This window comes from Girardinichthys multiradiatus, chromosome 11, assembly GCF_021462225.1.
Source record: "Girardinichthys multiradiatus isolate DD_20200921_A chromosome 11, DD_fGirMul_XY1, whole genome shotgun sequence".
NCBI classification, from domain to species: domain Eukaryota; kingdom Metazoa; phylum Chordata; class Actinopteri; order Cyprinodontiformes; family Goodeidae; genus Girardinichthys; species Girardinichthys multiradiatus.
Window position 1 is genome coordinate 22,012,892 of NC_061804.1, and position 27,278 is coordinate 22,040,169.

At 39.1% G+C, this 27,278-nt stretch overlaps 1 protein-coding gene across 1 annotated transcript; it reads right to left on the minus strand.

Moving 5' to 3' along the window:
- Nucleotides 1-672: 672 nt before the first annotated feature.
- On the minus strand, nucleotides 673-26,664 carry LOC124876397 (periostin-like). The gene is made up of 23 exons (XM_047379111.1): nucleotides 26,391-26,664; nucleotides 25,062-25,160; nucleotides 17,644-17,708; nucleotides 17,403-17,560; nucleotides 16,456-16,620; nucleotides 16,232-16,378; nucleotides 15,994-16,135; nucleotides 13,666-13,878; nucleotides 12,786-12,920; nucleotides 12,446-12,594; nucleotides 11,884-12,020; nucleotides 11,473-11,603; nucleotides 11,255-11,385; nucleotides 8,365-8,467; nucleotides 8,201-8,268; nucleotides 8,061-8,106; nucleotides 7,953-7,985; nucleotides 5,373-5,591; nucleotides 5,202-5,237; nucleotides 1,641-1,685; nucleotides 1,416-1,502; nucleotides 1,301-1,336; nucleotides 673-1,150 (listed from the first exon to the last, which is right to left on the minus strand). Exons 1-23 carry the CDS (start codon nucleotides 26,507-26,509, stop codon nucleotides 1,095-1,097), a joined length of 2,520 nt encoding a protein of 839 aa, XP_047235067.1. The 5' UTR covers nucleotides 26,510-26,664; the 3' UTR covers nucleotides 673-1,094.
- Nucleotides 26,665-27,278: the final 614 nt, after the last annotated feature.

Consider the following 27,278-nt stretch of genomic DNA (forward strand, 5'->3'; position numbering starts at 1 on the left):
TCACTAAACGTTTCTATCAAACCTTAACTTGGTCTATAGGCATTATCTTCAAAGTTTTATGCAGATCAGGTGTGCAATGTTAGAAAATAAATCAAAACTAGATTACATATATATAGATAAAATAACAACTGTACAAAACAATGTTCAGGTAGAGTTGGGCATGGTCCAGTCTGTGCAATGCTGTAACAACCAGGAATTGGGTGATCTAAAGCTTTCGCTCATCTGACCAAGAGTAAGGAGTTAGAAGCCAGCATATTGAATATGACTATACTCCCAAGAAGTGAACCCAGCTAATTATTAAGTACTAGTGAGCAGTTGTACCACATGAAGAAAATTCTTATAATCTGAGCAGTTTAGGCTACTGATAGAACTAACTACTATGCCTGGCACAATATCCACTTTTTTCTTCTTTAAATAAATGACTTCAGAGAAACATGAATCCTCATTTTGTTCACTTATCTTGCATTGTTTTAGCCACTGGTAATTGAAACATTCTTAATAAATGCATTTCATTATAGTAAATGAGTTGATAATATATGACTTTTTTTTGGAGGATAAATGGTTTAACTGCTGAATTTTCAGGCAATATTTCACCAATATGGGGAAGTGTTTACTGAGATGAAAACACCTTTAATATAATATAGAAAAACAAACAAAACAAAGTCTGTTTCCTCAGCTTGTAAAATGAATTGTATTTACAAATGTATTAGTCCGTTTTATCAACAACATTGTTAAACCTTGTTAGATGCAAACATGGTTCAAGCTTATATTCAGGACCAAGAGAAACTTTGGTTTTCCAAAGAATATGTTTCTCAAAAACTGAAACAAAATCCAATTCATTTTTAACTTCCATCTGGAGAACAGCATATTGATATCAAAACACTGTTTGTCATGATATAAAAAGCATAATTTTATACAAAACACGTTACACACCTCCCAAAAGTCTTCCTAAGAAATCACCAGACTAGTTTATATGATATTAAGACAAAGAAATTGCTAGATTCACTTGATTAATCTGTATTAGTCTTCCAGAACTCAACCAGGAGCACTGAACATGCATTCGTATTTTTTTACGTATTTTGTCACGTATTTTTTCACTCCTTTGGCTTGTGATGATGCTTGACCAGCTTTGCTCTTCTCCTTATTCCAGCTGTAAAAGATTTAACAGAGCTAATTGGGGTGGCGTATCTTGAATACAAGGACAAAGCATGTCATGGAGGATAAATGGGAAACAGTTAAATTAGGCTGAAGAAGAAAATAATTACAGGTTGTGTTTTTAAGTTTCTAATCATACTCTTACCTGGTGCCTTCCTGGCTGCAGCAAATCCTCTTCCCTCTGTAAAATGAGACACAACTTTGTCAGTCTCGTAGGTACATTGTTAAATCTGTGCACAGTTGCAGTTAAGGGCTTTCACCTTGGATGATTTTGGTGATTTTTGCAGATTCCTCTTTCAGCAGAGTGGGATTTTCACTGATGCTGGTTAGCTTAGCCAAATCTGGGACTGAATGTGAAAAAAATCCCATTAAACATAGGTGGTCACTGAACATGCATAAATATTAATTTACACAAAAGGCTTTTTACAAGAAACAAGCATTTTTAAAATGTACAGTTTTAATGTATTAATGTGAGGACACTTTACCCGCAATGATCTGAGGCTCTTTCACCGTGGTGATTACGGTTCCACCTTCAGATGAGGAGTGGAGGAGAAGATTCAAAGTCATTTAAAAGCTTTAAATCTGAACTGACTGTGTTGCTCATTTGCTTCCTATCACTGTTTTTTCAGGTTTTCTAAAATCTGTTTGTGCACAGCTGTCTCAACCATAGCATTTTAAAAGGTGGAGGACTGAATTTTGACAGGTGTTAGCCATTCTGTTTTAGACACCTGTCCTAGTAATGATCCAGTTTGGGCCAAGCTTCAGATGTCAGACAGATAAACTCACATTTTAGACATAAACAATTAATGAGAAATTAGGGACTCCTTGTTATCCAGGTGTCATGGCAACAAAACAAACCCAAATTGTGACCAATCCAATAACATGCTCAACAGATTGAACATGTGTTTGTACTGATATGCTTTTTGGATTTCTCCAAACATGGTACTGGGTGCTTTTGACAGACATACCGAGCTTTGAAGCTATACTTGTGCCTCCACAAATGGCTTCTGTTTTTTTCATTATCTTTCACGTTTTTATAGTTTTTTCACTTTTTTCATGTTTGATATCATCCAACAAATTTTAATATTAGACACAAAACACCAGAGTAAATACCAAAAAACTGTTTAAAATGATGATTTAATTTATTAGGGAAAAAAGACATTGAAACCAATGTTCTTCTATGTCTAAACTTAATACCTGGTTGTGCCAAACTTGGTGGCAACAACTGGCATCAAGCTTTTGTGAAAACTATCAATGATGCTTTTGCATTGCTGTGGAGGAATTTTGGACCAACCTTCTTTGCAGAATTGTTTCTATTCAGCTACAATGAGAGAGCATGAAAGGCCTGTTTAAAGTCATGCCACTGGATGTCTAAGAAATTTCAGTCCAGAATTCATGGTTCCATTCATGGTTCCATTAATTACAGGAATTTATCTAGGTTCTGGTGCAGAAATCAGCCCCACACCATCAAACTGCCGCCACCACCACCATGTTGGTTTGTTGGTATGATTTGAAGGGACACACATCCCTCTAAAAAATTCCACTTTTGTCTTTTCAATCCATGGGATATTTTATGAAACGTCTTAAGGATAATCAATATCAGAATCAGCTTTATTGTTAAGGTTAACGTTTTGTGCACATAAACAAGGAATTTGACTCTGGTACACTTTGTTCAAGACACCTTCACGAGGACTACTAAATCGAGGCACGTGACATCGCCCGGTACGGCGGAGACGTGGTCCCACCCTGGTACCAAGCCTCTGTTCGGGACTCATCGGAGAACGCCTGGTGGCCGGGTTGCTCCTCGCGGTACCCGGCTGGGCTAAGCCCGAACAAGAGACGCGAGGCCATCCCCACCCGGGGAGAGAAATCGACTAGAAATAGTTGGGCTCACCTACACACACAGCGTGGGCTCTGGAACCCATCTCCTCGAGAGGGGCTGGACGGGCTGGGGTGGGTTTGCTTGTTGCCCCCCAGCTCAGCCGTCTCATGTTGGGGTTTACCCCAGTGGATGAGAGGGTCGCATCCCTGCGCCTTCGGGTTGGGGACAGGTCTCTGACTGTCGTTTCGGCCTACGGGCCGAGCGGTAGTCCGGAGTACCCGGCCTTCTTGGCGTCCCTGTCGGGTTGCTGGATAGTGCCCCTCTTGGGAACTCCATTATTCTGCAGGGGGACTTCAACGCCCACGTGGGAAAGGACAGTGACACCTGGAGAGGCGTGATCGGGAGGAATGGCCTCCCCGATCTGAATCCGAGTGGTGCTTTGTTATTGGACTTCTGTGCTAGTCATGGATTGTCCATAATGAACACCATGTTCAAACATAAGGGTGTCCATCAGTGCGCTTGGCACCAGGACACCCTAGGCAGGAGGTCAATAATCGACTTTGTTGTTGTATCATCAGACCTTCGGCCGCATGTTTTAGACACTCGGGTGAAGAGAGGGGCTGAGCTGTCCACCGATCACCACCTTGTGGTGAGTTGGATCCGCTGAAAGAGGAGAAAGCCGGGCAGACTTGGCAGGCCCAAGCGCATAGTGAGGGGCTGCTGGGAACATCTGGTGGAGCCCTTGGCCAAGTATGTATTCAACTCCCACCTCCGGGAGAGCTTTGACCAGATTCCGGGGAATGTTGGAAACATAGAGTCCGAGTGGACCATGTTCTCCGCATCTATTGTCAATGCTGCTGCCCGTAGTTGTGGCTGTAAGGTCTGCGATGCCTGTCGCGGCAGCAATCCCAGAACCCGGTGGTGGACACCGGCAGTAAGCGACGCTGTCAAGCTGAAGAAGGAGTCCTATCGGCTGTGGTTGGCTTGTGGGACTCTTGAGGCGGCTGACGGGTACCGTGGGGCCAAGCGTACTGTGGCCCGGGCCGTGGGAGAGGCAAAAACTCGGGCCTGGGAGGAGTTTGATGAGGCCATGGAGAAGGACTACCAGTTGGCCTCGAAGCGATTCTGGCAAACTGTCTGGCGCCTCAGGAGGGGGAAGTAGTGCTTCGCCAACACTGTTTACAGTGGGGGTGGGAGGCTGCTGACCTCGACTGGGGACATTATCGGGCGGTGGAAAGAGTACTTTGAGATTCTCCTTAATCCTGCCATCACGCATTCCCTGGTGGAAACAGAGGCTGGGGACTCGGGGTTCAACTCTTTCATCACCCAGGCTGAAGTCACAGAGGTGGTTAAAAAGCTCCGCAGTGGCAGGGCTTCAGGGGTGGATGTTTACGTATCTCAGGGTCTTGTTCACAAGTGAGGGATAAATGGAGCGGGAGATCGACCGACGGATAAGTGCGGCTGCTGCAGTAATGTGGGCGTTGTGCCGGTCTGTTGTGGTGAAAAGTGAGCTGAGCGAAAAGTGAAGCTCTCGACTTACCGGTCGGTCTACGTTCCTACCCTCACCTATGGCCATGAACTTTGGGTCATGACCGAAAGAATGAGATCCCGGATACAAGCTGCTGAAATGAGCTTCCTCCATAGGGTGGCCGGGAACTCCCTTAGAGATAGGGTGAGGAGCTCGGCCATCCAGGAGGGGCTCAGAGTAGAGCCGTTGAGGCGGCTCGGGCATCTATATTGGATGCCTCCTGGACGCCTTCCTCGGGAGGTATTCCAGGCACGTCCCACCGGGAGGAGGCCCAGGGGACTGCCCAGGACACGCTAGAGGGACTATGTCTCTCGGCTGGCCTGGGAACGCCTTGGGCTCCCCCCGGAGGAGCTGGAGGTGGTGTCTGGGGCGAGGGACGTCAGGGCGGAAGACGAAGAGTACGAGTACGAGTACACTTTGCTCTCAATGAAGATTTGTTTTCAATACAAATGGAAAAAAATATATATAAAATATCTTTGAAATGTACATATATACAGTGACTTTACAGTAGAAAGTCACTTGTATGCTTTTTGAGGTCGGTCCTGGAAGAGCAGAACCAGCCACCCCTAACTTAACTAATAAGGAAAGGAAAAGTGGAATGTGGTTTTCATTATGTTAAATTCAAAGTTAGCATTAACATCTTAGATCTAGGCTGAATGCCTTCTTGAAATAATTGAAAGTTTTAGAGCAACTTACTTGTTTCTGTCCTCTTATTTGTTCTGTCTTCTCTACCTGCATTAAAGCACATCAGATTACAACTATCGAGCGGATCACTTTTCAGATCTAAGGGTTATATCCTTAGTTGTTTTGGACACACATTACAAATGATGACTACATTTTCTAAATGCACATTTTGACTTGGCTTACCTCCAATGACTCTTGTAACCTTGCTGACGGAAGGCTGACGGCCGATGACCCTGGTAACTTTTTTGCTGGACTGATCCCCCTCAACAATCACCTTTGAAACAGATGGCTCTGTTTTTATCACTCTTGTCACCTGTGTTAAGCTTGGCTTCCCTTCAATGACTCTGGTAACTGTTCTAACAGATGGTTGTTCCTCAATGATTACTGTTTTTGCTTCTGGAACTACAAAGAGAGATGTTAACAGTTTTGAGTATAATTGTTGCAAAGACATTTTAACTGTATACTGTAGTTTTAAAATTCCTGTCTATTTTAGTTTTTCTTAACCCTGCTTTTTGCAGTGTATTTTGTTGTAGCTTTTAAGAAAAGCATCTAGTTCCTGTTTTTCTACAGATTATGAGACGTTTTGAGTAACTATTACATAAAAAGTCATCATCTATAATTGAGTCAGATTAACAAACGACCAAAGACAGTGGATCCTCATGTCCTCCAACCTACAAAGGACGCACATGCTTATATCAGTATAGTTCTTTCTGACATAATCCAAATCATGTGATCACAAGTGAGAGTTGGAATTATGACAGACCAGTAAATTTAAAGCTTAACTTTTTGGGTTAAGGTAGGCCCAAATCTTTCTATCTCCTGACCCTAAGGTTCGCAAGCCAGACACCCTCCTCTCCATGCCTACGCCTTGAGGTCAACCAAGGGTCTGGCCTGGTGGAGTCTAACCCACACTGGGAACAAGATGGCAAACACAGCTTTGATTATACAAAGATGGATAGCCTTATAAGTATCCCTGCAGCCTGTACTTCTCCAGGTCCAATCATATAGACCAATTAAATCCCAGTTAAATTAATTCATTTTTAGAAACTTGTTTGAAAGCATTGCTTTTTTCATATCATTCACACATTTCAGAGTTTTCAAAAACCTTGCCTTTTAATTTTTTACAAAGATTTGAAAGTGAATTGTTATCTACACTCAATATATTCTCATCTAATATCTCTAAAAGGGTTACAAAACTCAACTAAATCAACTTCAACAAAACATCTGCCAGAAACCTAACTCTAACCTATGATTAGGTTTTATTCAACAGTATTTATAAGGGCCATAAAGGAATTATAACCACCCTGTTCTATGGCCTGGAGCCTTTTGGCACACATTTGTAATCAAAGTCACAGTAATATCTGCTGTCTGAAATTAGGTCATAAAGTGAGAAGATAATTTACTCATTAAACTGTGGCTGTTTTCATTTGTGCACATATGCTGTTACAAGACTCAACATGATTTTGGCAACAGAGTATTACAGTGGTTTATGAAAGTGTTTATAGGTTTTTAGTTTTGCCATACTCTTTCCATTTCTTGATTGTATTTATAAACCTTAATTGTATTTATAACCCAACCCTGTTGTAAACTTCTTTACTACATCATCCCTGACCTGTCTGCTGTGTACCATGGTCTTCATAATACTGTTTGCTCACAAATGTTCTCTAACAAACCTCTGAGGCCTTCACAGAACAGCTGGACTTATGATGAAATTAAATCACATGGAGATGAACGCTGGAAAGTAGATGGCATTGTAACTGGTTGGAAAAAAAATTATTTGGGGGTAATTAGGTTAAAAGGTGCTGATTACATATTCATCCTACACATTTCCGTTTTGCACCTTTATAAAAAATTAAGTATTGTATGTAGCAGTATTCTTTTCTTTCATAGTATTCACTGCTTTGTGTTTACTTTAGATAGGCAACTCAAGTAAGTTTATTAAAATGAGACCTTGTAATTGAACGTTTAATAACAAGAATAGTTGAGGCTGACAACTCAGTCATTACTGCTGCAGTAATTGTGTGAATCACTAGTTTTAGAAATCAATGTGTGATAAATAATGTATTTAGGATCTGCAGTTCTCTTTTCTGCCTCTTGACAGTTTTTTGAGAAATAGAATATCTAATTTACAAAATGATGACTGCAATGCAAACACTGAAGTAGTTAATCAAAAACTTTCTTTTCATATTTTTTGGCATGATAAAAGAAAGCGGGTTGGGAAATTACATGTAATTCATCAAAATACAGTAGGGCGTAGGCCTCAATGTTAATCTTAATTAAGTGCATTCCTTGCATTATTTCTCATCCACACCATACAATTCTTCAAATACAGAGCTGTGGAGCTTTAGATTTCTGAGTTTGAAGTTCAAGTAATGTACCTAATTACTTCTAAAAACTTAATTTTGTCTGATTCTTAATTTGTTACTGTGCTATACCATTTGTGCTGGCTCATTTTAAATCCAGAAGGCCTCAATGAACTCTGACTTTGTTAAACTCTCATTTCCTGCTTAGAAATACCAACATGTTCAATCACAGTTAAATGATATTGAGAGTGAACAGAGAGAAAAAAGCAGAACCAAGCAAACGTTCTGATGGACTAGCAATTTACATCTCGATTCATTATGGTTTTCTAAGGCAGCTATTGTTCATCGAACAACGTTAAGACCTATAAAACTTGTCAGGAACATTGAAATGACCACAAAATGACAAGTCCACTCTACAACAAAACTGGTCAATATATTTTAACTGTGCTGTTAGTCTTACCTTCAATGTAATGAGTAGTTGTGATGATCCTTTCTGTGAAGTCATTAGATCAGTTTTAACTTCTTTTTTTATTCAACTTACAGCATTAAGGGAAGAAGAGAAACTTACTGATGAAGGTGAGTGGGATCTCAGCATAAGTAAATCCAGAAATAAACTAGGGAACAAAAAGAAAATCCAAATCGCAGATATTATGAAAAATAGACAGAAAATCTATTCAGTCATATTTATATGTTTTTCTCTTTTAGTACCTTTATCTCGATATACCTAATCAGCTTTTGCAGCACCATCAAGAGGTCCTGACGGCCCACAGGAAGGTCTATAAAACACATGCAACATATGTTCTTGATTATACAGTATGTGGATATTATGTCACTTGAACTTGCAGAATAGGATGTTGTATGCCATTTATTACCTGGAGGATAAAGAACATTTTTTACCACATGGATCACACCATTTGTGGCCATCAGATCACTGCCAGGCACCTTCACTGAGTTGACATGGATAGAATTATTTTCCTTTGGAGGAAAGAGAAAAACCAAAACCATAACTGAATGACAAATGAGAAATTTATTCCTAAACAAGCAAAATACTGCAACACAATAATGTAGCTTGTGCATACCTTGAGACATCTGTCATTGCTTTTCGTTTAAAGATTTCTTGGCCTTTATTGACTGTCAACTTATTTCAATTGAGTTAAAAAAAAGGCTGTGAACATGTCTCTACCCTTCTTATAAAGAAATTAATTGTCCAAACTTATGTTGATGCTCTATGTTAATTTTTGGCTAAATGGAGAACATGAAAACATAATAAGGGTGGTGATGACACATGGATGGATTGCTGTGGTACATGCCCACCCACCTTGCTATGGCTTCCAACAATAAGGAATAAGCTATAGCAGGTAGAAACTCCATGGTAGGTAGAAATAGAGAGTGAATATCAAGGATTTGTATTGTTGGTTATTATGCTTTATTATTCCTGGCTATTCTCCAGAAATAACAGTATATTGTGTGGCTTTGAAGCAGCTTACTATGTGCCTCTTTGATGTTAAAGTTTAAAATGGCAAAGTGAGAAAAGATGAAGTCCAAGGGATAGATTCCCAGTATGTGTGGCTGGCCATAAAATTTGATTACACAATGATAATAGTATGTTTTTGAAGAAGGTTTAAGGTAAACATGTTTAAAGGTAAAACAAAGGTTGAACCTTTGTTCTACCTTTAACACATGCAACACATTTCATTTAAAAAATACTATGGAACCTCTGGAGATCATTGTGCAAAGAAAGATTCTTAATAAAATGAAGAACATCATGGAGAACCCTGAGCTTCCTCTTTATGAGATTGTTGTACAACAAAAGAGTGTCTTCAGTCAGAGGCTTCTCAAGATCTGCTGTAAGACAGACTGCTACTGGAGATCCTTCCTGCCCACAACCATCAGCATCTAAAACAGCTCTTTGAAGAATTATACATGCATTTTCAATTCTATCTGCTTTTAATTTGAGGTTTAGTTCTGATTATAAATTGTACCTCTTTAGAGAAAACTTTTTAATGTTGAATAAAAAGAAACCAGTAAAGCAAAACAGGGAGAAATGTATACTTGCAAATAAATATGTTGAGGAAAAGATTAAAGAGAGTGCACATTTAAACAGAAAACACAACACAAAACAGTTTGGCTAAAACTACTGTCTGTATTGTGTACAATTGATCAGTCCTACACATCATCCTGGAGTAATACACTGCTCAAAAATATTAAAGGAACACTTTTTAATCAGAGTATAATTTCAAGTCCATTTAACTTCTAGAATATTGATTTGGTCAGTTACGTTGTAGAGGAGGTTGTTAATCATTATCAGCTGTTTTGGTGTTAATGAAATTAACCACAGGCCCACCAGAGGAGCAACAGTGGGGCAACTCATAAAACAGGTGGAGGGCACCGAATTTTGTTTTTACTACTACTGATATCTGGACCCTACAGAGGTTGTACAGGCAGTACAAATCCACCAGGATGACACATCAATACATGCCAGTGGCCAAAGGTTTGCTATGCCTTCTAGCACAGTCTCAAGAGCATGGAGGAGGTTCCAGGAGACAGGCAGCTACTCTAAGAGAGACGGACAGGGCTGTTGGAGGTGTTTGACCCACCAGCAGGACTGGTATGTGCCCCTTTGCGCAACAAGAAACAGGATCAGTACTGCCAGAGCCCTAAAATGTGACCTCAAGCAATGAATGTCTCTTCAATGCCAGTCTGTACGGCAGCGCCAGATATATTCCACTTCTTTATCCTTGGTCTGGTTTAATGGCCTTACATACCACCTTCATTTCTTTGTGTTCTTCCAAAGCTACAAGGGAAATCAGCTCTTCATCTTTGCCTGTTGATGCCATGGCGGGATGTGTGAGAAATGTAGGAATTTGTCACCACAAATGTAGGAAATTAGTACTCTTGATTATGAAACCTTAAGCATCCACTAATAGTGCATGCGGAGTCCATGCTGATCTTAGGATCTTACATGTGTTGTTGTTTAAGTTCTGAAAATATTTGACCAAGATTAGAAAATAAAATGAGTGCTAAGAATTAGTTCAACAGGAAAAAAAGCTGATTGCTCCCTACGTGGAGGGGTCAGCCTCTCTCTCTCTCTCTCTTTCTGTCAATGCTTCAACTCCTCCACTGGAAACAGAGACTGACCACTACAGGGGAAGGGTCAGTCTCTGTTTCCAGTGGAGGGGTTGAAGCATATTGTTGTGAGCCGGAGATGAATGGACTGATCAGGGTCTTGTCTGGAGTGATCCATGCTCTCAAGCTCTCAATTTACTAATCTCTCTATGTGAGGTATGGATGATGACTAAAAAATTAGATCCCAGGTACAAGTGGTTGAAATTAGCTTCCTACATAGAGTGGTCATGCTCAGCCTTTGATATACCGAGACGAGATTCCTCAGGAAGCTGCTGATCATCTGCTTTGAAAGGAGTCAGCTTTGGGCATCTAATCAGTATGTCTCCTCGTGGAAGTTTTTGGGGCATGTGGTAGAGAGGAGACACCCTAGCAAATTCACATCCCCAGGAGGGACTGTAAATAAATTCTGGGAATGCATTGGGAACCCCACAGCAAGCCGGAATGTATCTCACTTCCCCACACAACCTGATCTTGAATAGATGTAGATCACTTAATTAATAATAAGAGTTAGAATTAGCAACATTTTTGTATCATGAATGGGTTGAACAATGGAATAGATGGGAGTTTCATGTATTTGCTCAATTTCTACCATTTTGCTTTGAGACATTGAGATACATAGACAGAAAAGGTGCGTACAGATTTAACTTGGAGGTCTTTGCCCTGGAGGCTTTTCAGAAGATTGGTCACTTTTGCTTGCAGTCCTCCATTGATGAAGATGCCCTCACTGAAGTGGTACAGAAGAATGTTTCTCAAAGCGTTTAGATCACCTGTCAATGACAACACAAATAATTTTGATTACTCTGATTTATACTGGGGCTAATAAAATGGTGGTGGGATTTTGATGGGTTACTAACTTTTAAGCAAATCTAAGTCCTCTTTACTCAGGGCTTCAAATGCTTCATCTGCTGGTGCGAAGGTGGTGTAGGAGCCATTCTGCCTTAGCAATTCTTTCAGACCAGCTGTTTCCATCAGTGACAAGAAAATCCTGTAATTATTTTTCAACACGAGGAAAGAGAGTATAAAAAATCTTCTTTTAATTTTAAATGAAACATAGTAATGAAATATAATTAATGTTCAACAGTGAAGCCAAATTAAATAAAAACTGAAAAGTAAACTGCTAAAAGCAAATAAGTAGAAGTATCTTAAAGGGGCCATTTATTCTTACAAACATTAGAAAATCAGCAGCATTGTGGTATGGATTTGGTATGGCTAACTTTAAATGTAATAAGGATGAACAAGAATAATTGTTATGTTGACGATCTCACTTGAATCTTCCATCAGCTTCCAGGAGTTCGAAGATTGTTTTATCGGCTGGTTTGATCAGTGAGCTCATAACATGAAGGGCACCGTTGAGTCCCTCTTTACTGCCTTGCACCATGCATGCACTTTCTATGCACACAGCCTTTGAAAAGAGAGAGGTCCAGAGAGTTTGACTACACATCTAACAATATCTGTTTAAATCTGGAAACAATTTCTTTAAAGGGGTGTTGGTACTGTCACACAATCCTCTTTGATCAGAATCAATCAAACTAAACAATACAATGTTTCTGTAAGAAATGAATCCCAGCTGATTGTAGTTTCTAAATCATGCAAACAGAAACTTATTTCACTTGACCAAGGCAGGACTACTTAGCAGTTTTAATGCATTAGGTTACAGATGAAAGACAACCAAAATTGTGCTTAAAAAACAGATTCACTGACTTCAGATTTCCAAGGTGGAAGCTACTGCTAGCCGTTGTCTTTCACTTCTGATTTATTTACAGTATATATAATTAACCTGCGTTATTCTCAGTCCTTACAGACAACACAGACACCAATAGCTCTCACAGTGCGATAAATGAAGACTCTGAGCAGTTTGCCAGAAAGCGTTTCCAGCAGCTGTCCGTTGTAAAGTGCATTTAGTGTGACTTTCAGCTTCAACATGTGGTTTTCCAGAATGAGTCTCAGGTAGCTCTCATCTTCTGTCGTCACCTCATCTGACAAACACACAGTAAGGTTAAAATGATGTTAGAAAAAATGAATGTTAGAGCAGCTCAAATATGCTTTATTTTCCTTTGTATGCCAGATGTTGAGTGAATTACTTGGAATTATTTGGGTCCTGAAATCTTAAAATATATCACACAGAAAAGCTTGCTTTATGTTTTTAAAAGAACATGTTTCAACTGACCTGCGAAAGCAGCGTTTTTTGGAGCAAGGAGTGTGTACTGTGTGTCCAAACCCAGGGAACCCGTTAAACCCATTTCAGACACCAAGTCGCTGAAAGTGCTCTGGGAGTTTCCCATCAGTTCCCTCACTTCCTTGGCTAATTTATATCATAAAAAAATTAGACTCATAAACACATATATTGCCTTGCAAAAGTATTCATACCTCTTGACTTCCTTCACATTAAAACTACAAACTTTTAATTTTGCTCTGTCCAAATCTTGCCATAATGGATGAGAAACAAGAACAAAACCATTGTTGAAAACAGAGTAGGAATCCCACTTGCAGTTTGTAACAAGCCAGGTAGAGGAGCCTTATATAATTATGTAATTATGTGGAAGAAACATGGAGAGAGGTGCTCTAGTCAGATAGGATAAACATAAAAAATGTGATGCATATAGAAAAACTAGACACTGAACATCACACTGAACACGCCATCCTCACCATAAAACATGGTGGCAACAGCATCAAGCTGTGGGTATGCTTCTTTTTGGCAAGGACAGGAAAGTTGATCAGAGAAGAGAAGAGCAAAATACAGGCCTCTCCTCTAAGTAAACCTGTTAGAAGCTAAAAACAGTGAGACTGAGGCAGTGACCTTCTTTGCATTAGGACAACAACCCTAAACATACAGTCAAATCTACAGTGCAATGGTTGAGATTGTTTTCCTTGCACTTCACAGCTATACACCACTATGTGTTGGTCTATCACATAAAATTCCAATAAAATATGTTACAGTTTGTCGGTGTAAGTGACAAATTAATACAAAGTTCAAGAGGTATAAATATTTTTGCCAGGCACTGTAGCATAGCCAAATGACATAAAAGAGTCATTGAGAAGTAGTTTACCTGAATCAGGGATGAGCACCTGGTCTATGAGGTGAATAACTCCATTGGAGGCTACGATGTCCTTCTTCAACACCATCTTGATTCCGTTTACAGTCAGACTGTCTCCATCACAGCCAATCTCTATGGTGCTGCCCTCTTCTGTCTCATATACTGATCCTGCCATGATTGCTTCTGAACACTGGGCACTCTTCAACAGGTGGTAGTTCACCAGTGCTGAAATATGAATGTGCTGATTAGGTTACATCAATGCAATACAAGATTTAAACGTATGAGCATTATTCAACACAAAGGCAGAAGAACCAACAAAAAAACAAGCCAGCCTTGTTCTGTCAAGTTAAGGACTCCACTAAATCCCATTGGGTGGGTGGTAGTATCACCAGATGTTAGCAGTAAATCATTTAAGTCCAGAAAGCTGTGAGGTGGGGCATCCATGGATTGTACTTGTTTGTCAAATTCTGTCAGCACATGCATTTGTTTGATACAAAGAATCCATATTGAGTATACAAAACATCCATTTTTTTATACCTGCTTTTTTCGTACAGGGTTGTGGGGAAGATGGTGTCTATCTATAGCGGTATACGGGCGAGATGCAGGTCCATCGCACAGTATAAAAAACAGTTACTATGCAATAAAGGTACTATGAAAGTACCCCCAGTAACTTGTCAAAACTTGGAAGATTATCATGAAGAAACTTAAGAGATTACTTCTGGTGTAATTACTTCACCACCTTGGTGCAGCAACTAACATATTCTCAATTGAAGATGTTTTAGTGGGTTAGCCTTTTTTCTAAGTTCCTGACCATTTTTTTGAGGCCTAGTATATTTAAGAAAACAACTTACCAATTAACTTAAAGCTCACACATGTGTAATTATAAATGGTAAGATTATCCATGTCTGTTTATTGAAGATGTATTGTCTGATATTGAGATGTAAAACTTAATTTTAACCAAATTGTGGGGTGTACAGCTGTGGCAGTAGCAACGCTCAAACGTGTACTACAAATACTACCAAATAAAAATAATTACTCTCCTCAGAAATGTGTTTTAATGATTGCATAGTAGAACTTTTGGATATTTGGCTTCTTGCTTGAGGTTTAAAGACAGCTTGTCCTCCTTCTTGTCTGTAAGCTCTTAACAAAATCAGCAAGGAAGCACTCCTAGTGTGTTATCTAGTTGTCACTGTATCAGTTTGACATTATACACTCCTTCATGTGTGTAAGTGTGTTGTGGACAATGAACTAAGCCTTTTATTATGGAACAGAAGTTTATGGGATGGCCAGCTGTGAAATTTGGTGGATGTCATCTGGCCTTCTAGATTAACTATGCAGAGCCTATTTTCCTGTCAGTCCTACTATGTGGTTGCAGATGTACACTGTCTCTTTGACTATGGATATCCTAATATTTAGTGTTTTTGGCACTAGTAGCCTTTTTGACAGTTACCAGACAGGAAATGGGCAGAGAGAGAACAGGGAAAGACATGCAGCAAAGGTCTCAAGATAGGGAATCAAACCCAGGATGTCCGCGTCAAGAACATAGCCTCCCTATACGGGGTGCACTACTCTACCGCTACACTCATAAGTGTTTTAATTGGAAATTCCTTCAGAAAGCTGATTGGCAAAAAAGAGGCATATTAAATTTAAAAAAATGTGCCGTTTGAAAAAAAAAAGAATAATCAATGAATGCACAACAATAGCGTTTTGGGCCAATCTATGCAGTTTATGTATAAGTGTCAATAAAGCAGCTGGAGCACTGAAAGAGTGAGAGGGTTATTAAAGTCAGCTGAATTATTGTTAAAGCAGTAACTAATTGGATTATGTTTGTTGTTATGGTTTGTGAGATATAGGACCCCAGAATGCAGACCAGAAGGCAGCATGACGGTAAGTGCAACAGATTTAATAACAAAAAACTCACTCACTACAGGAGGCAAGAACAAAACAAACAGGCAGGCAAGACAGGCATGGCATGATCAAAAAACAAGACTTGAGCATGAAAACTAGACATGAGCATGAGAAATGTTTCCGTGACGACTAACTGAACAGGTGTGAATATATGGAGTGTAAACGAGGTGAAGCAAGACAGATTAACTAGGTGCAGGTGAACCAAATAAAGTTGATTAACAGAGAACAAAACGTGACAGGAGCAAAACATGGCTTGAACAGAACGCAAATCCAAGGAAACAAACTAATAGAACTATAACTAGAAAAACATGAAACAACAGCATAAACAGGAAAATAATAAACAGAAGCATGATTCAAGACTTGAGCAGTGAAAAACATAAGGAAAAAACCCAAAACCAAAAACAAACAACCCCAAATCATAACAGTTTGTACCTTTAATGACTGGCTCATTTTCAAAGATACTCTCCATAAAGCCTGGCGTCAGCATATCAAAAGCTTCATTTGTTGGGGCAAACAAAGTAAGCTGACCAGGCTGGTCCATCTTGTCCATAATACCAGCAATAAATGCTGCATTCTAGGAAAATAAAACCCAGAAAAGACTGTGTTAAATATGAACCCGGGAGAATAGAAGACATGTTTCAGCTTTCGATGGTGTTGAGAGTTTGCTTACACTGAAAGAGGACAGCTGGTCTTCATTATCAAGGTAGTCTTTGATGGTGCTAGTAACAGAGCTGATTACACGATCTATGACGTGAACCACACCATTAGTTGCCATCTGGTTACCATGGATGATCCTGGCACAGTTCACAGTCACCACCTAAAGAGAGATAACAATGTTTAATCCAATCATAATGAATACATGACTCTGTTCCTGCGAGTGCTCCATACACTGACCCCGTTTGGGTAGTGGTTGATGTAGATCCCCTGGTCATTGTACATTGAAGTGACAGTGATTCCGTTCTTCATATCTTTGGTCATCAGGCGGTTCTTCACCATGTGATAGTGAAGGGCGTTGTAAAGCTCGATATTCACATTGCTCTCTAACGCAGCACGTGCAGCCTATGGAAGTCACAATATTAAGGACAGTACAATAATAAGTTTTGTATTAATTAAAATATGTAGTGTGAATTCATAGTCCTTAAACTGTTTTATACTTTGTAGCATACATGCAGCAATGTATTATATTGGGACTTTATGAGATGGACCAACACAAAGTAGTGCATAATTGTGAAATGGAAGGGAAAGGAGATTCAAAATTACTTTTTAATAAAAATCTGAAAAGTGTGGATTGCATTTGTAGCTACCCCATAGAGTCAACACTTAGCAAACCTAGATAAAAACTTTCTACTAATTCTTCTTTCTAAAATACCTCAAGCTTAATAAGGTTGGATGGAGAACATCTGAACATTTTTAATGTCTTCCCACAGATTTCTCGTTGGATTTTGGTCTGTATTTTAACTTGGCAATTCTAATATAAACTCTGGCCCTTATTTTTGACCTATCTGATTCCTTGTTCCTTGTTCTCCATGATGCTGTTTGTGCCTTAATGGTCACTAACAAACCTATGAGGCCTTCACAGAAGACATATTGTTGTCGAGATCTATTTACTAGTTTGGTGACTTCAGTCGGTAGCGCTAAATTTTGATTTTGGGTTTTCCATAATAAAATGAGCTTAATTTAAGTACATCCCACACTTTTCAGATTACATATTTTTTTTATCATTTACAAAATACATGATGCATGTGGTTTTATGCGACAAAATGTGAAAAGGTTCAAGAAATGTGACTACTGTTACAGGGCAAAGTAAGTGCATAAATATTTTACACCTCCAGTTTACTCACAGGATTCATTTCTTCCCAAGCATCGTTGCTGGGTGCAAACACAGTGAAGGTGCCTGGGCCGTCGATTTCCTCTCTTAATTTTGACATATCAGAGTATTGTTGAGTGGTTGTAGCCTTTACAACCCCCAAAGAATTGTATAGATTGTCAATTGGAGCCACTGATGTGTGCAGAAAACCATAAATAATTATTATTTGGATTAAACCACTGAGAGCAATAATTTTAGACCAGACTGGGCCTTACCGGCAGGGCATCCTGTCATTCCATTCAGCTTCATGTAACCAGGACAACATTCATATAAAACCATACTGGAACAAGGGGGGAGAAAGAAATATACAACTGTGAGAGTTTCTGTTCTCTGTTAAGTCATAAAAATTCAAACAATTTTCAACTAGATGCAGATGAACAAAGAATTATTCAATTATTTTGTAAGTACCTGGAGTTGCTCTGCAATGTGTAGTAATTGTTCAATATGTTGGCAGCAGAATAAATAAAAATAAAATATAGGGAGATCAAATGTGAATGCAATGCAAGTCTAGATAAGCAAGAAATAATAATTCCAGATCGAGTGAGCAGATTTGGCAGCTGAGAGAGAGAGAAAAAAAAAAAAACATCTGGTGAGAGATCTGTGAGAGAATGGCAACTGTTTGGATCAAGAGTGGTGAAGACATAAAAAACTGGATAGCAAGGCTACACAAAGCAGTACTCTTGCTATATTCATTGTTTTGTCAAGGGTGGGTCTGAAGGTGAAGAGGTCATGGTGATAGGAGGAATTCTAAAAAACAAAGCAAGGAAAAAAAAAAACATAAGCAAAGCACCATACATATAAAAGTGGCTTATTAAATTATTTCCCAATGACGAAGTGTGCAGAACTTCTAACAGACAAGTCAGACGATGTGAATCCCTAACCAATATTTATGTCAGTCAGCAGTCAGCTTATAACGTTTCCAGTATGCCATATAACAAAAATAAAACTACTGAACAACCAAACATAACAGAAGTCAGTGCAACAGTTACTGGTCAGCAGCACAAGTACAAAATGTGAAAAACAAGGCAAAACAAAAGACAAAGAACTCTATAAGCAACTGCCATGTGGTGAAGACAATACTTCCTTTGTAAGATTTAACTGTCATGATTGTGTGTGAGTCTGTGCAGGTGTAAGTTCTCCATCTCTCCTGAGGAGCTCTGCTGAAGGGAATGATCAGCTGAGGCAGCGCACCTGTGAGTTAACAATCTGCTGCAGCATTCACAAGGAGCTACTGGATGAGCATTTTTCACCTGAGGGTCAACGTCTGTTGGTTGAAGTAACCACCTTGTTCCCAGATTACCTCGGCCACTTCACGAATGACAGTTTGCTCCTGGAAACCCATTTTGTCTACAGCCGTCCACTGCAGCTCCTTTTCCGCTCCAGCCGTTGCCAGCCTGCTCTCCAAACCTCAAGAAGATTCATCAGCTCGGCCTCCCTTTAACCCACCAACGGACTCAACACCAGAATCTTTACACAGCCTCAGAGCGTTCCTCTCAACCCAGAACAATAAGCCATGTCTTAATCTCAACTCATTCAACTTAAGACTTGACTCATTTGAACCGATATTGAACCCTACATTTTTTTTTAACATTTTACCTGTCTCCTGCTTGTGGATAAACTAAATTTGTGGCAGCTCTGGCATACTGTACATGTCGATACAACTGCTGATAGACAGAAGTCCGTATCCTACTTCACGCACACTTCTTTAACAGCACTGGATGACAGTGCCTCTCCACCACCATCTTTGCTGCCATTGTAGGATGCAGAAGAAAAGGAGCAAAAGAGCCTATGATGCAGATTTTGCAACAAACGGAAGAAATATTGGCAAATGTTCAGAGGCGCTGAGCAGGCTGGAAAGGACGACAGGCATGACTCCACTGTACCACACTTTATGTTTGGTGTAAGATATCAAGTACATTCAAGTCAAACTGTTCTAGCTAAAGTGAAATTACAGGTTATTGGTGTATTAATTCAAGTCAAGTCCCAAGTAGTTTGGATTTTGTCAAGTTGAGTCAAAAGTCATTAAAATCATAACTCATGTCCACACCTTTACATTAAAGAGCCATAAGAGTAACACAATTCAATATTTTTTCGTATCTCATCCCTTAAACAGCAAAAAGAGAAAGGAATGCAAAACTCTTTGTTCCTCACTAGTATAGATAAAACTATCTGTTTTACTCTGCTTACTCCTTCAAGGTTTTCCATGTCTTATTGCTCTTTTGAAGTAAATCAAGGTCTTATTTCAGAGTTTCTGTAATGGCTAATCAGGAATTAATTATGGATTATTGAAAATATTTCTTTTTTCCTAAATTAGCAACATACAATTATTCATACAAGAAATGCTTTCACATGTATGACAGGCATTCGAACAAACTCAGTATGCCATTGGCATGGGACAAGAGGATGTTTTCATTAACCATCAGAGTCCAGCTCAAGCATTTTGAAGTTAATGGAAGACAGCTGTAAAAGGTGGGCGAAACGTTGTATCTGAGTTGCTCACATGCACTACATTATTTTTCTTTTTTGTTTGAAAAAAAACGATTTACAATCTGCTTTATGTTCAATAAATGAATTTAGCTAGGGTCAAACGTCTAAAACATAAACATCTGAGGCAAAATGAAACGACGAGAAGAAGGATGACAGTGTACTAGTTTTTCCCAAAGATTGTTGTGGGAACTCACATCGCACATTACTGCAAGTTTGAAGATGGGAGAAAGGGGTTTGATGACACTAATACTACAGGATGAATAATGTTTTTCTCACAGTTTGGCTTGGGGGGGTCTCTGAGTTGCTTTGAGTTACAAACAAATAAAGAAAAATTGTGAGGCAATGATCCACAGATGAGGAACTCTTGAAACAATTTAGCTTGCAATTACTCAGATCTCCTTATTATTTTCAGTTGGAGTTGCCACTGTTTTTAAGGAAATTTGTTTGGAGAGCGTTCGTAGAAAATCACTATAAAGTGTTAAAGTTTGCTGTTCTCTTTGTTTTATTTTCCCAAGGAAACACTATTTTTCACTTTGAAGACAGAACTGTATAACACAGTGCTTAGTGACGAAGCATTATTCTCTAACAAAAACTAGTACACAGCATAGCTGGCTTTGTCCTCACAATTTCAAAAGGATGACTCAGGCAAACCTTAATCAGCTTGCCTTTGTTGTGCAAATAGCCATACTGTTTATATTACTTGATATTAGAATTTTGAATACATAAATACTAGTTCAAAATTGTTGGCAGTCAGGGGGGTATGAAGTCATCTCTTCTTGGCTTCTACTCTGACAGGATAATAGGTGCAGTAAAGACCAGAGACAGAACAAGCCAGTTCACTGAAACCAATCATCAGAGCAATGTGGCCTCCAGATGAGTAGATTGGGACACACACACACCCACACACACACACAGACATTCCCCTGTTTCTGACCCATCAACTGTTGTAGCAAAGGCTGTTCTATTCTGCTTATTGTAAATAGTTTATGTGTTTCTGCTGTCCTTAGTAAAAAAATGACCTATGTGATGTATCATGGTTTTCTATTTTATCTGGGAGGAGGAGTCAATAGGACTACCCAAGCACTTGTCATTTACATTTTTGTGCAGTGATTGCTTGTTTTTATGAAAAGGCAACAAGGTAATGAAGTTTTCACACAAACGACTATTCATGGATGTGTCAGTGCAGAAGAAACTTTGGCTGCTTTAGTGGTAGCCCCTTTATATCAAGGAAGTTTGTGCCATCTTGGCATCACTATTTTCTGATACTTGGTTAGTGTTTAATGGAATTTAATTTGTTTTAATGGACTACAAAATCATACCAAACCAAAAGTGATATTTTTCTATCTGCAGCAGCATAAAACCAAAAACTGCACACACCTGCACACAGTTGTGAGGCTGACTCCTAAAAGCTGTCCAATTCTCAAAGTCGTATCTTGTCGCTCCAGAGGTGCACAGGAACTAAATATTTGTTCAGACATCCTGAAGTTCTGCAACCACTGCTCGTTCATCAAACCGGGAAAAATAACATCCCACAGGTCCGGGTTAAAGGCCCAGACTGAAAGTCTGCAGAGATAAATTTACAAAGGACAGCTATCTGAAACACACAAACACATACACTCTGAGACTCTGGGGCCACGTTTGCTATGACAATCCCACCCACATTGAGGTGGTATGCAATTGTAATGGAAATTGACCTGAACTGTGTAGAGTCAAGTAGAGCTGAGATGATTCGAGATAAATAGCTACTAAGGGAAAAGGGCCAATATCTGATAAGAACTGCTGCAGTTCTTCTCTGTTATGCAGTCAATCCGCATGGCAGTCTGTCTTATTTACTTATTTACACACCTTCCCAACTTGTTTAGTATATCCGCTTATAGTCTATGCACATTTTATACTGTAAGGTCATCATTCTCTGCTTCTTCAACATTTAGGTTGTAGTTTAAGATATATAAAGATATATATGGTTTTGGCCCATTTAGGGGTGTGGTGGGGAAGCCCCATGTAAGTTGTCGGAATAAACTATTGACACTTTTGACCATTTATGTTTCCTTTAAACCAGATGCTTACATATACTGTACGACATCTATTAGTTAACATGTTCCTTTAGTGCATGAATAAACAAAATGTGAAGAAATACACTCTTATAAGTTTGCATCACTAACAATAATTAGCATCATAACAAATAGCAAATCCCATTGGTTTTTGGGCTTACAACCAGAATGCATTTATGTCAAGTGTGACATTATCCTAAGGTCCGAGCTTCAATATCCGAGCCAAAGGATGAGACAAACACATCCTAAGTCCTTTTGGAAAGTAATGATTCAAAAGCAATGACAGCTCTTGCATAATATGGAACCCAGGGTGAAACTCCCTTCTGCCATCCCAAAACACACCTGTATGTATGTTGTTCTTTTCACTTTTGTATCAATAAAATGTGGTCATAATGCCATAAACGTATTAGAATTCTTGTGTTTCTCCTTTTGCAAATAAAGGTTTTGATAATCTTCACTTGTATTTCAAAGAATCTCTGTACTATGTAGAATAATCTAGTTGGGGTCTGACCAATCTAAACAGTCAGTCAGTCAGTCAGTCAGTCAGTCAGTCAGTCATTTTCTACCGCTTCTTCTATAGTGGGTCGTGAGGAAGCTGGTGCCTGTCTCCATCAGTTTATTGGCGGGAGGCGGGGTACAAACTGGAAAGGTGGCCAACCCATTGCAGGGCAATGCCCAATCTAAACATGTAAGATTTGAAACTAGAAATTTTTATATAGCTCTTAATTTTTTTCCTCAAATTATAAACTGTGAATCAGATTCCAGCTTCAAGGTAATCAGCCACCTGGGATGAAAAGCAAAGTTTGAGTTGTGCATAGCTAAGGCCAGGCATCCATTCCTATTTCCTGGACATACAGATAAATTAGAGAATACTCGGTCAACGTGTAACAGGTTTTTCTATTTTGGTTTTGCCTTGTTGTGCTCCAGGCCTTGCTGCCCTGGGCAGAAGCATCTGTGGCCATATTAAAAACTACCACTGGTAGAAAATAAATTCACAGCATTAATGTCACGTTACACTCACTGGCCACTTTATTAGGTAAACCTTGCTAGTACCGTGTTGGACCCCCTTTTGCCTTCAGAACTGCCTTAATCCTTGGTGGCATAGATTCAACAAGGTGCTGGAAACATTCCTCAGAGAGTTTGGTCCATATTGACATGATAGCATCACACAGATGCTGCAGATTTGTCGGCTGCACATCCATGATGCGAATCACCCGTTCCACCACATCCAAAAGGTGCTCTATTGGATTGATATCTGGTGACTGTGGAGGCCATTAGAGTACAGTGAACTCATTGTCATGTTCCAGAAACCAGTCTGAGATGATTTGTGCTTTATGACATGGTGCGTTATCCTGCTGGAAGTAACCATCAGAAGATGGGTACACTGTGGTCATAAAGGGATGGACATGGTCAGCAACAATACTCAAGTAAGCTGGGCCGTTGACACAATACTCAATTGGTACTAAGGGGCCCAAAGTGTGCCAAGAAAATATCCCACACACCATTACACCACCACCAGCCTGAACCGTTGATACAAGGCAGGATGGATCCATGCTTTCATGTTGTTGACGCCAAATTCTGACCCCACCATCCAAATGTCGCAGCAGAAATCGAGACTCATCAGACCAAGCAACGTTTTTCCAATCTTCTATTGTCCAATTTTGGTGAGCCTGTGTGAATTGTAGCCTCAGTTTCCTGTTCTTAGCTTACAGGAGTGGCGCCCGGTGTGGTCTCCTGCTGCTGTAGCCCACGCCTTCGACGTGTTGTAAGTTCAGAGATGTTCGTCTGCATGCCTTGGTTGTAACAAGTGGTTATTTGAGTTACTGTTGCCTTTCTATCAGCTCGAACCAGTCTGGCCATTCTCCTCTGACCTCTGGCATCAACAAGGCATTTACACCCACAGAACTGTCACTCACTGGATATTTTCTCTTTTTTTGGACCATTCTCTGTAAACCCTAGAGATAGTAGTGCGTGAAAATCCCAGCAGATCAGCAGTTTCTGAAATACTCAGACAAGCCCGTCTGGTACCAACAACAATGCCGATCGATCGATATAATTGCACTGCTGCACAGCATTCCACATTCTTGGAAATAGTCTTGTTATTTTTCTACAACTATATAGAGCACATTTTGAATTTGTTTTAGTTTAATTTACTCAGATGCTCATTTCTCAGATGCTGAGTGTGCTATTTTTCATAACTGTGCAGCTTTATTCTTCTGCTGTACATTTGATCTTACTATACAGTCTCTCTTTTATCTGTCTTTATGCACACCTGTGTGTCTCTATTTGCCTGTGTTCAATTGTGTATTAATGACATTCCGGAAGATTGTGCAATGTTTTCCTCTCTCACACTCTGCTTGACAAGGTGTGTTGCACCATCTGGACCTTACACTCCATTCGCTGTTTCACTAACATTTCACTCTTTCTGCACAACACTTCCCAAGAAAATATTATGTTAAAGTTAATTCATCAAGATGTTCTTCCAGATTTTGGCTTAAAAATATCTTCTCTAAGTCATAACTAGGTAAATTAAAAACAGAAATAAAACCATTTAAAACCATACACACACAAAAAAGTTCTCAAGTTCTCAAAATGCTTACAGTGCCTGAAATCTTACTAAACCAGATGCAGGTCCTGGATTTTATCCACAACTGGGCAACTAATTTTGGAGAAGTTCCACATTGAACATTACTAAGGAGCATATAGCAGTAAATCATCATACAATACATTAATCCATTTGTCTGCATACTATAGAACAAGTCCAGACTTGAGATGAGGGGGGATGAGCGAGGATACAGAATGAGATTGTTTAACAGTATGTAGGTAGTGAAATTCTGCCTTTTTCTGTAGGGAAGAAAGTTAGTCAATTACGTCGAGTTGGATGATCTAAGGCAGAAAGTGCATGAATCTCAAACACAGCTGTCTTCCTTCAACTGAACCACATAAAGGACTGGGAATAGGCACAGCAAACATGTGTTTATCTGACAGCTTTCTTTATTCAGTGGATTTGTTAAAGCAGGGAACAGTTTAGTTAAATGTTCAATACCAAGCACAAAAACACATTTGATCAATACGGCAGCTTAGGGAAGACTTACGCCTTCTTGCCACAGATGGATCCTTTGTACCAGTTCCTACATGTGCTGAAGTACTTTTTCTTGGTTCCTTCAACTTGCTGCAGAGCACAGACATTGGGCCTGTCAGAGAAAAGTATGTTGGGGAAAGGAAGGGCAAAAAGACAATGATACAAAAAAGTGAAAATCAGTGGGAAGACTCATGTCATTATGTGGGTGGGTACGGGTAGATTAGTTTGGCAAGACAAAAAAGGGTTCAACTGTTGAGGTTGTTGAGTCCATGAAACAGGACTTTTATATAAGCATGATATGACAATGACAATATTTCTATGCAAGTGCTTTAATTTTCATTTAAATGATCATGTCACTGTACCTCAATTACTTTTCTAATTGTGAAAAAAAAAAATCTAAAACAACAAACATTATTCATATACACTACACTACCGGTCAAAAGATTTAGAAACACTTTCTCACTTAATGGGTCTCTTTATTATTATTATGACTATTTAAATTGTAAATTCTCACTAAAGGCCACAACACTGTCAATGAACACACATGGAATTATGTAGAAAACAAAAAGTGTGAAATAAGTCTAAACATTTTTATATTTTAGATTGTTCAAAATAGCCATCCTTTCCTTTGATTACTGCTTTACATCCTTAGCATTCTCTCCATGAGCTTCATGACGTGGTCACCTGAAATGGTTTTCCAAAGAGTCTTGAAAGAACATTCCAGAGGTGCAATGAGAGAAAAGGGTGGCTGCTTTTATGAATCTAAAATATAAAACATTTTTAAAGTTCTTTTATAATTTATGGTTTGCTACATAATTGCATATATGGTCATATTTGGTCATTTTGATGTCCTCAGTGAGAATCTATGTACAGCGTGAATAGTCATAAACATAAAGAAGACCATTAAATGAGAAAGGCGTTCTAAAACTTTTGACAGGACGTGTATATATTTTTAACAAGGAAATGTCCACTTGTTCAGTGTTGTGTTCTTTGTTTAGATATGATTTTTATTCTGAATCTTTTAACATTAATTATGTACTTTTAAAACTAATGGGACAATTATATTCAAATTTAAATAGAATTACTAAATCAACAAAGTGCTGAAATCCCTTTATTTTTTAACATTTGATTTTAGTTTATCTTAATAAAATAAAAATATATTTATACACATAAAATCAATTTAACTTTAATGCATTTGTTAGCCCACTCAGCTCTTCACCTAAGCACATCTACCAGTTTGTCAGCTAAAGTTTGATCATTCTGTTTAGTAGAACAAATGATCTGCATGACTGCAGAAAAAATGTTTTTGATCTGTCAGTTTATTTATCTCCTCTTTCCTTACCCTTCTTTCCTGGCCCGTATGCGGCTGTGGGTGACTATTTTGTCATAAGCTGAGGAATCCACACTTCCTAGAAAACAGAGTGCCACCAACGCTAAGGTCCCGACTAGCAGCTGATCCATCTTGAGGAGTTATCAGTCCTCTGCACCTTAAGGTCACTAAAAATCTTTCCTCTTATTCTCAGAGTACACACTCGCACACTCTGGCACCCCTTTAAAAAAAACTACACAAACAATATGGCAACACATATGTGAGAGGGAGCTTTTATACCAACAACCCTGACTCTCCAACACTCCCACTCTCTATTTACTCCACTACTGTCTTTTCCATAGCATGACGTCCTGCTCTCAACCACACACATCCTTCCTTTTACTCCAAACCCTTCCTCCAGCTCAGGATTCGGCACAGGCTCATTGTATCCTCTTTCCTCGTGCAGTTTCACACAAATTGTATATGAACTTTCTCAACCACCATCTCAACCCATAGCACCAAGGACATCCGATGAATACAAAACAATTGCATGCTGTAAACTGTGTTTGAAATAAACTGTAATTTAATGAATACTGCTTTCAGAAGCAAACATATGTTTTTTTGTGTTAAAAAAGCTTTTAAAAAGCAGACATTTAACAATGTAATTTTACACTTCTCTAATCTCTGTTCTCAAGCCAACAGGCAACATATGAACTTAATCCAGTGACATCTTTACAAGTAACTTTGAGAATCAAAGAAAACCATTTGAGGTTAATCAGTAAAAATCTCAGTCTTTAGTTGACAATATGCATGGAAGACCTTTAATTCTTGTGTTTATAACCCACTTGTAATCCTGCTTTCCCTCTTTATCTTTTATGAAGTGGACTCATTATTTGCACCAACCTTTCCTCCCCTGATCCC

Coding starts and splice junctions, on each gene's coding strand:
- LOC124876397 (XM_047379111.1), bottom strand. CDS start 26,509: ATGGATCAGCTGCTAGTCGGGACCTTAGCGTTGGTGGCACTCTGTTTT. Junction 12,021..12,445: donor GAGTCTTCATTTATCGCACT/GTGAGAGCTATT, acceptor CTCTTTTCAAAG/GCTGTGTGCATAGAAAGTGC. Junction 11,386..11,472: donor GGACTTAGATTTGCTTAAAA/GTTAGTAACCCA, acceptor TGTCATTGACAG/GTGATCTAAACGCTTTGAGA.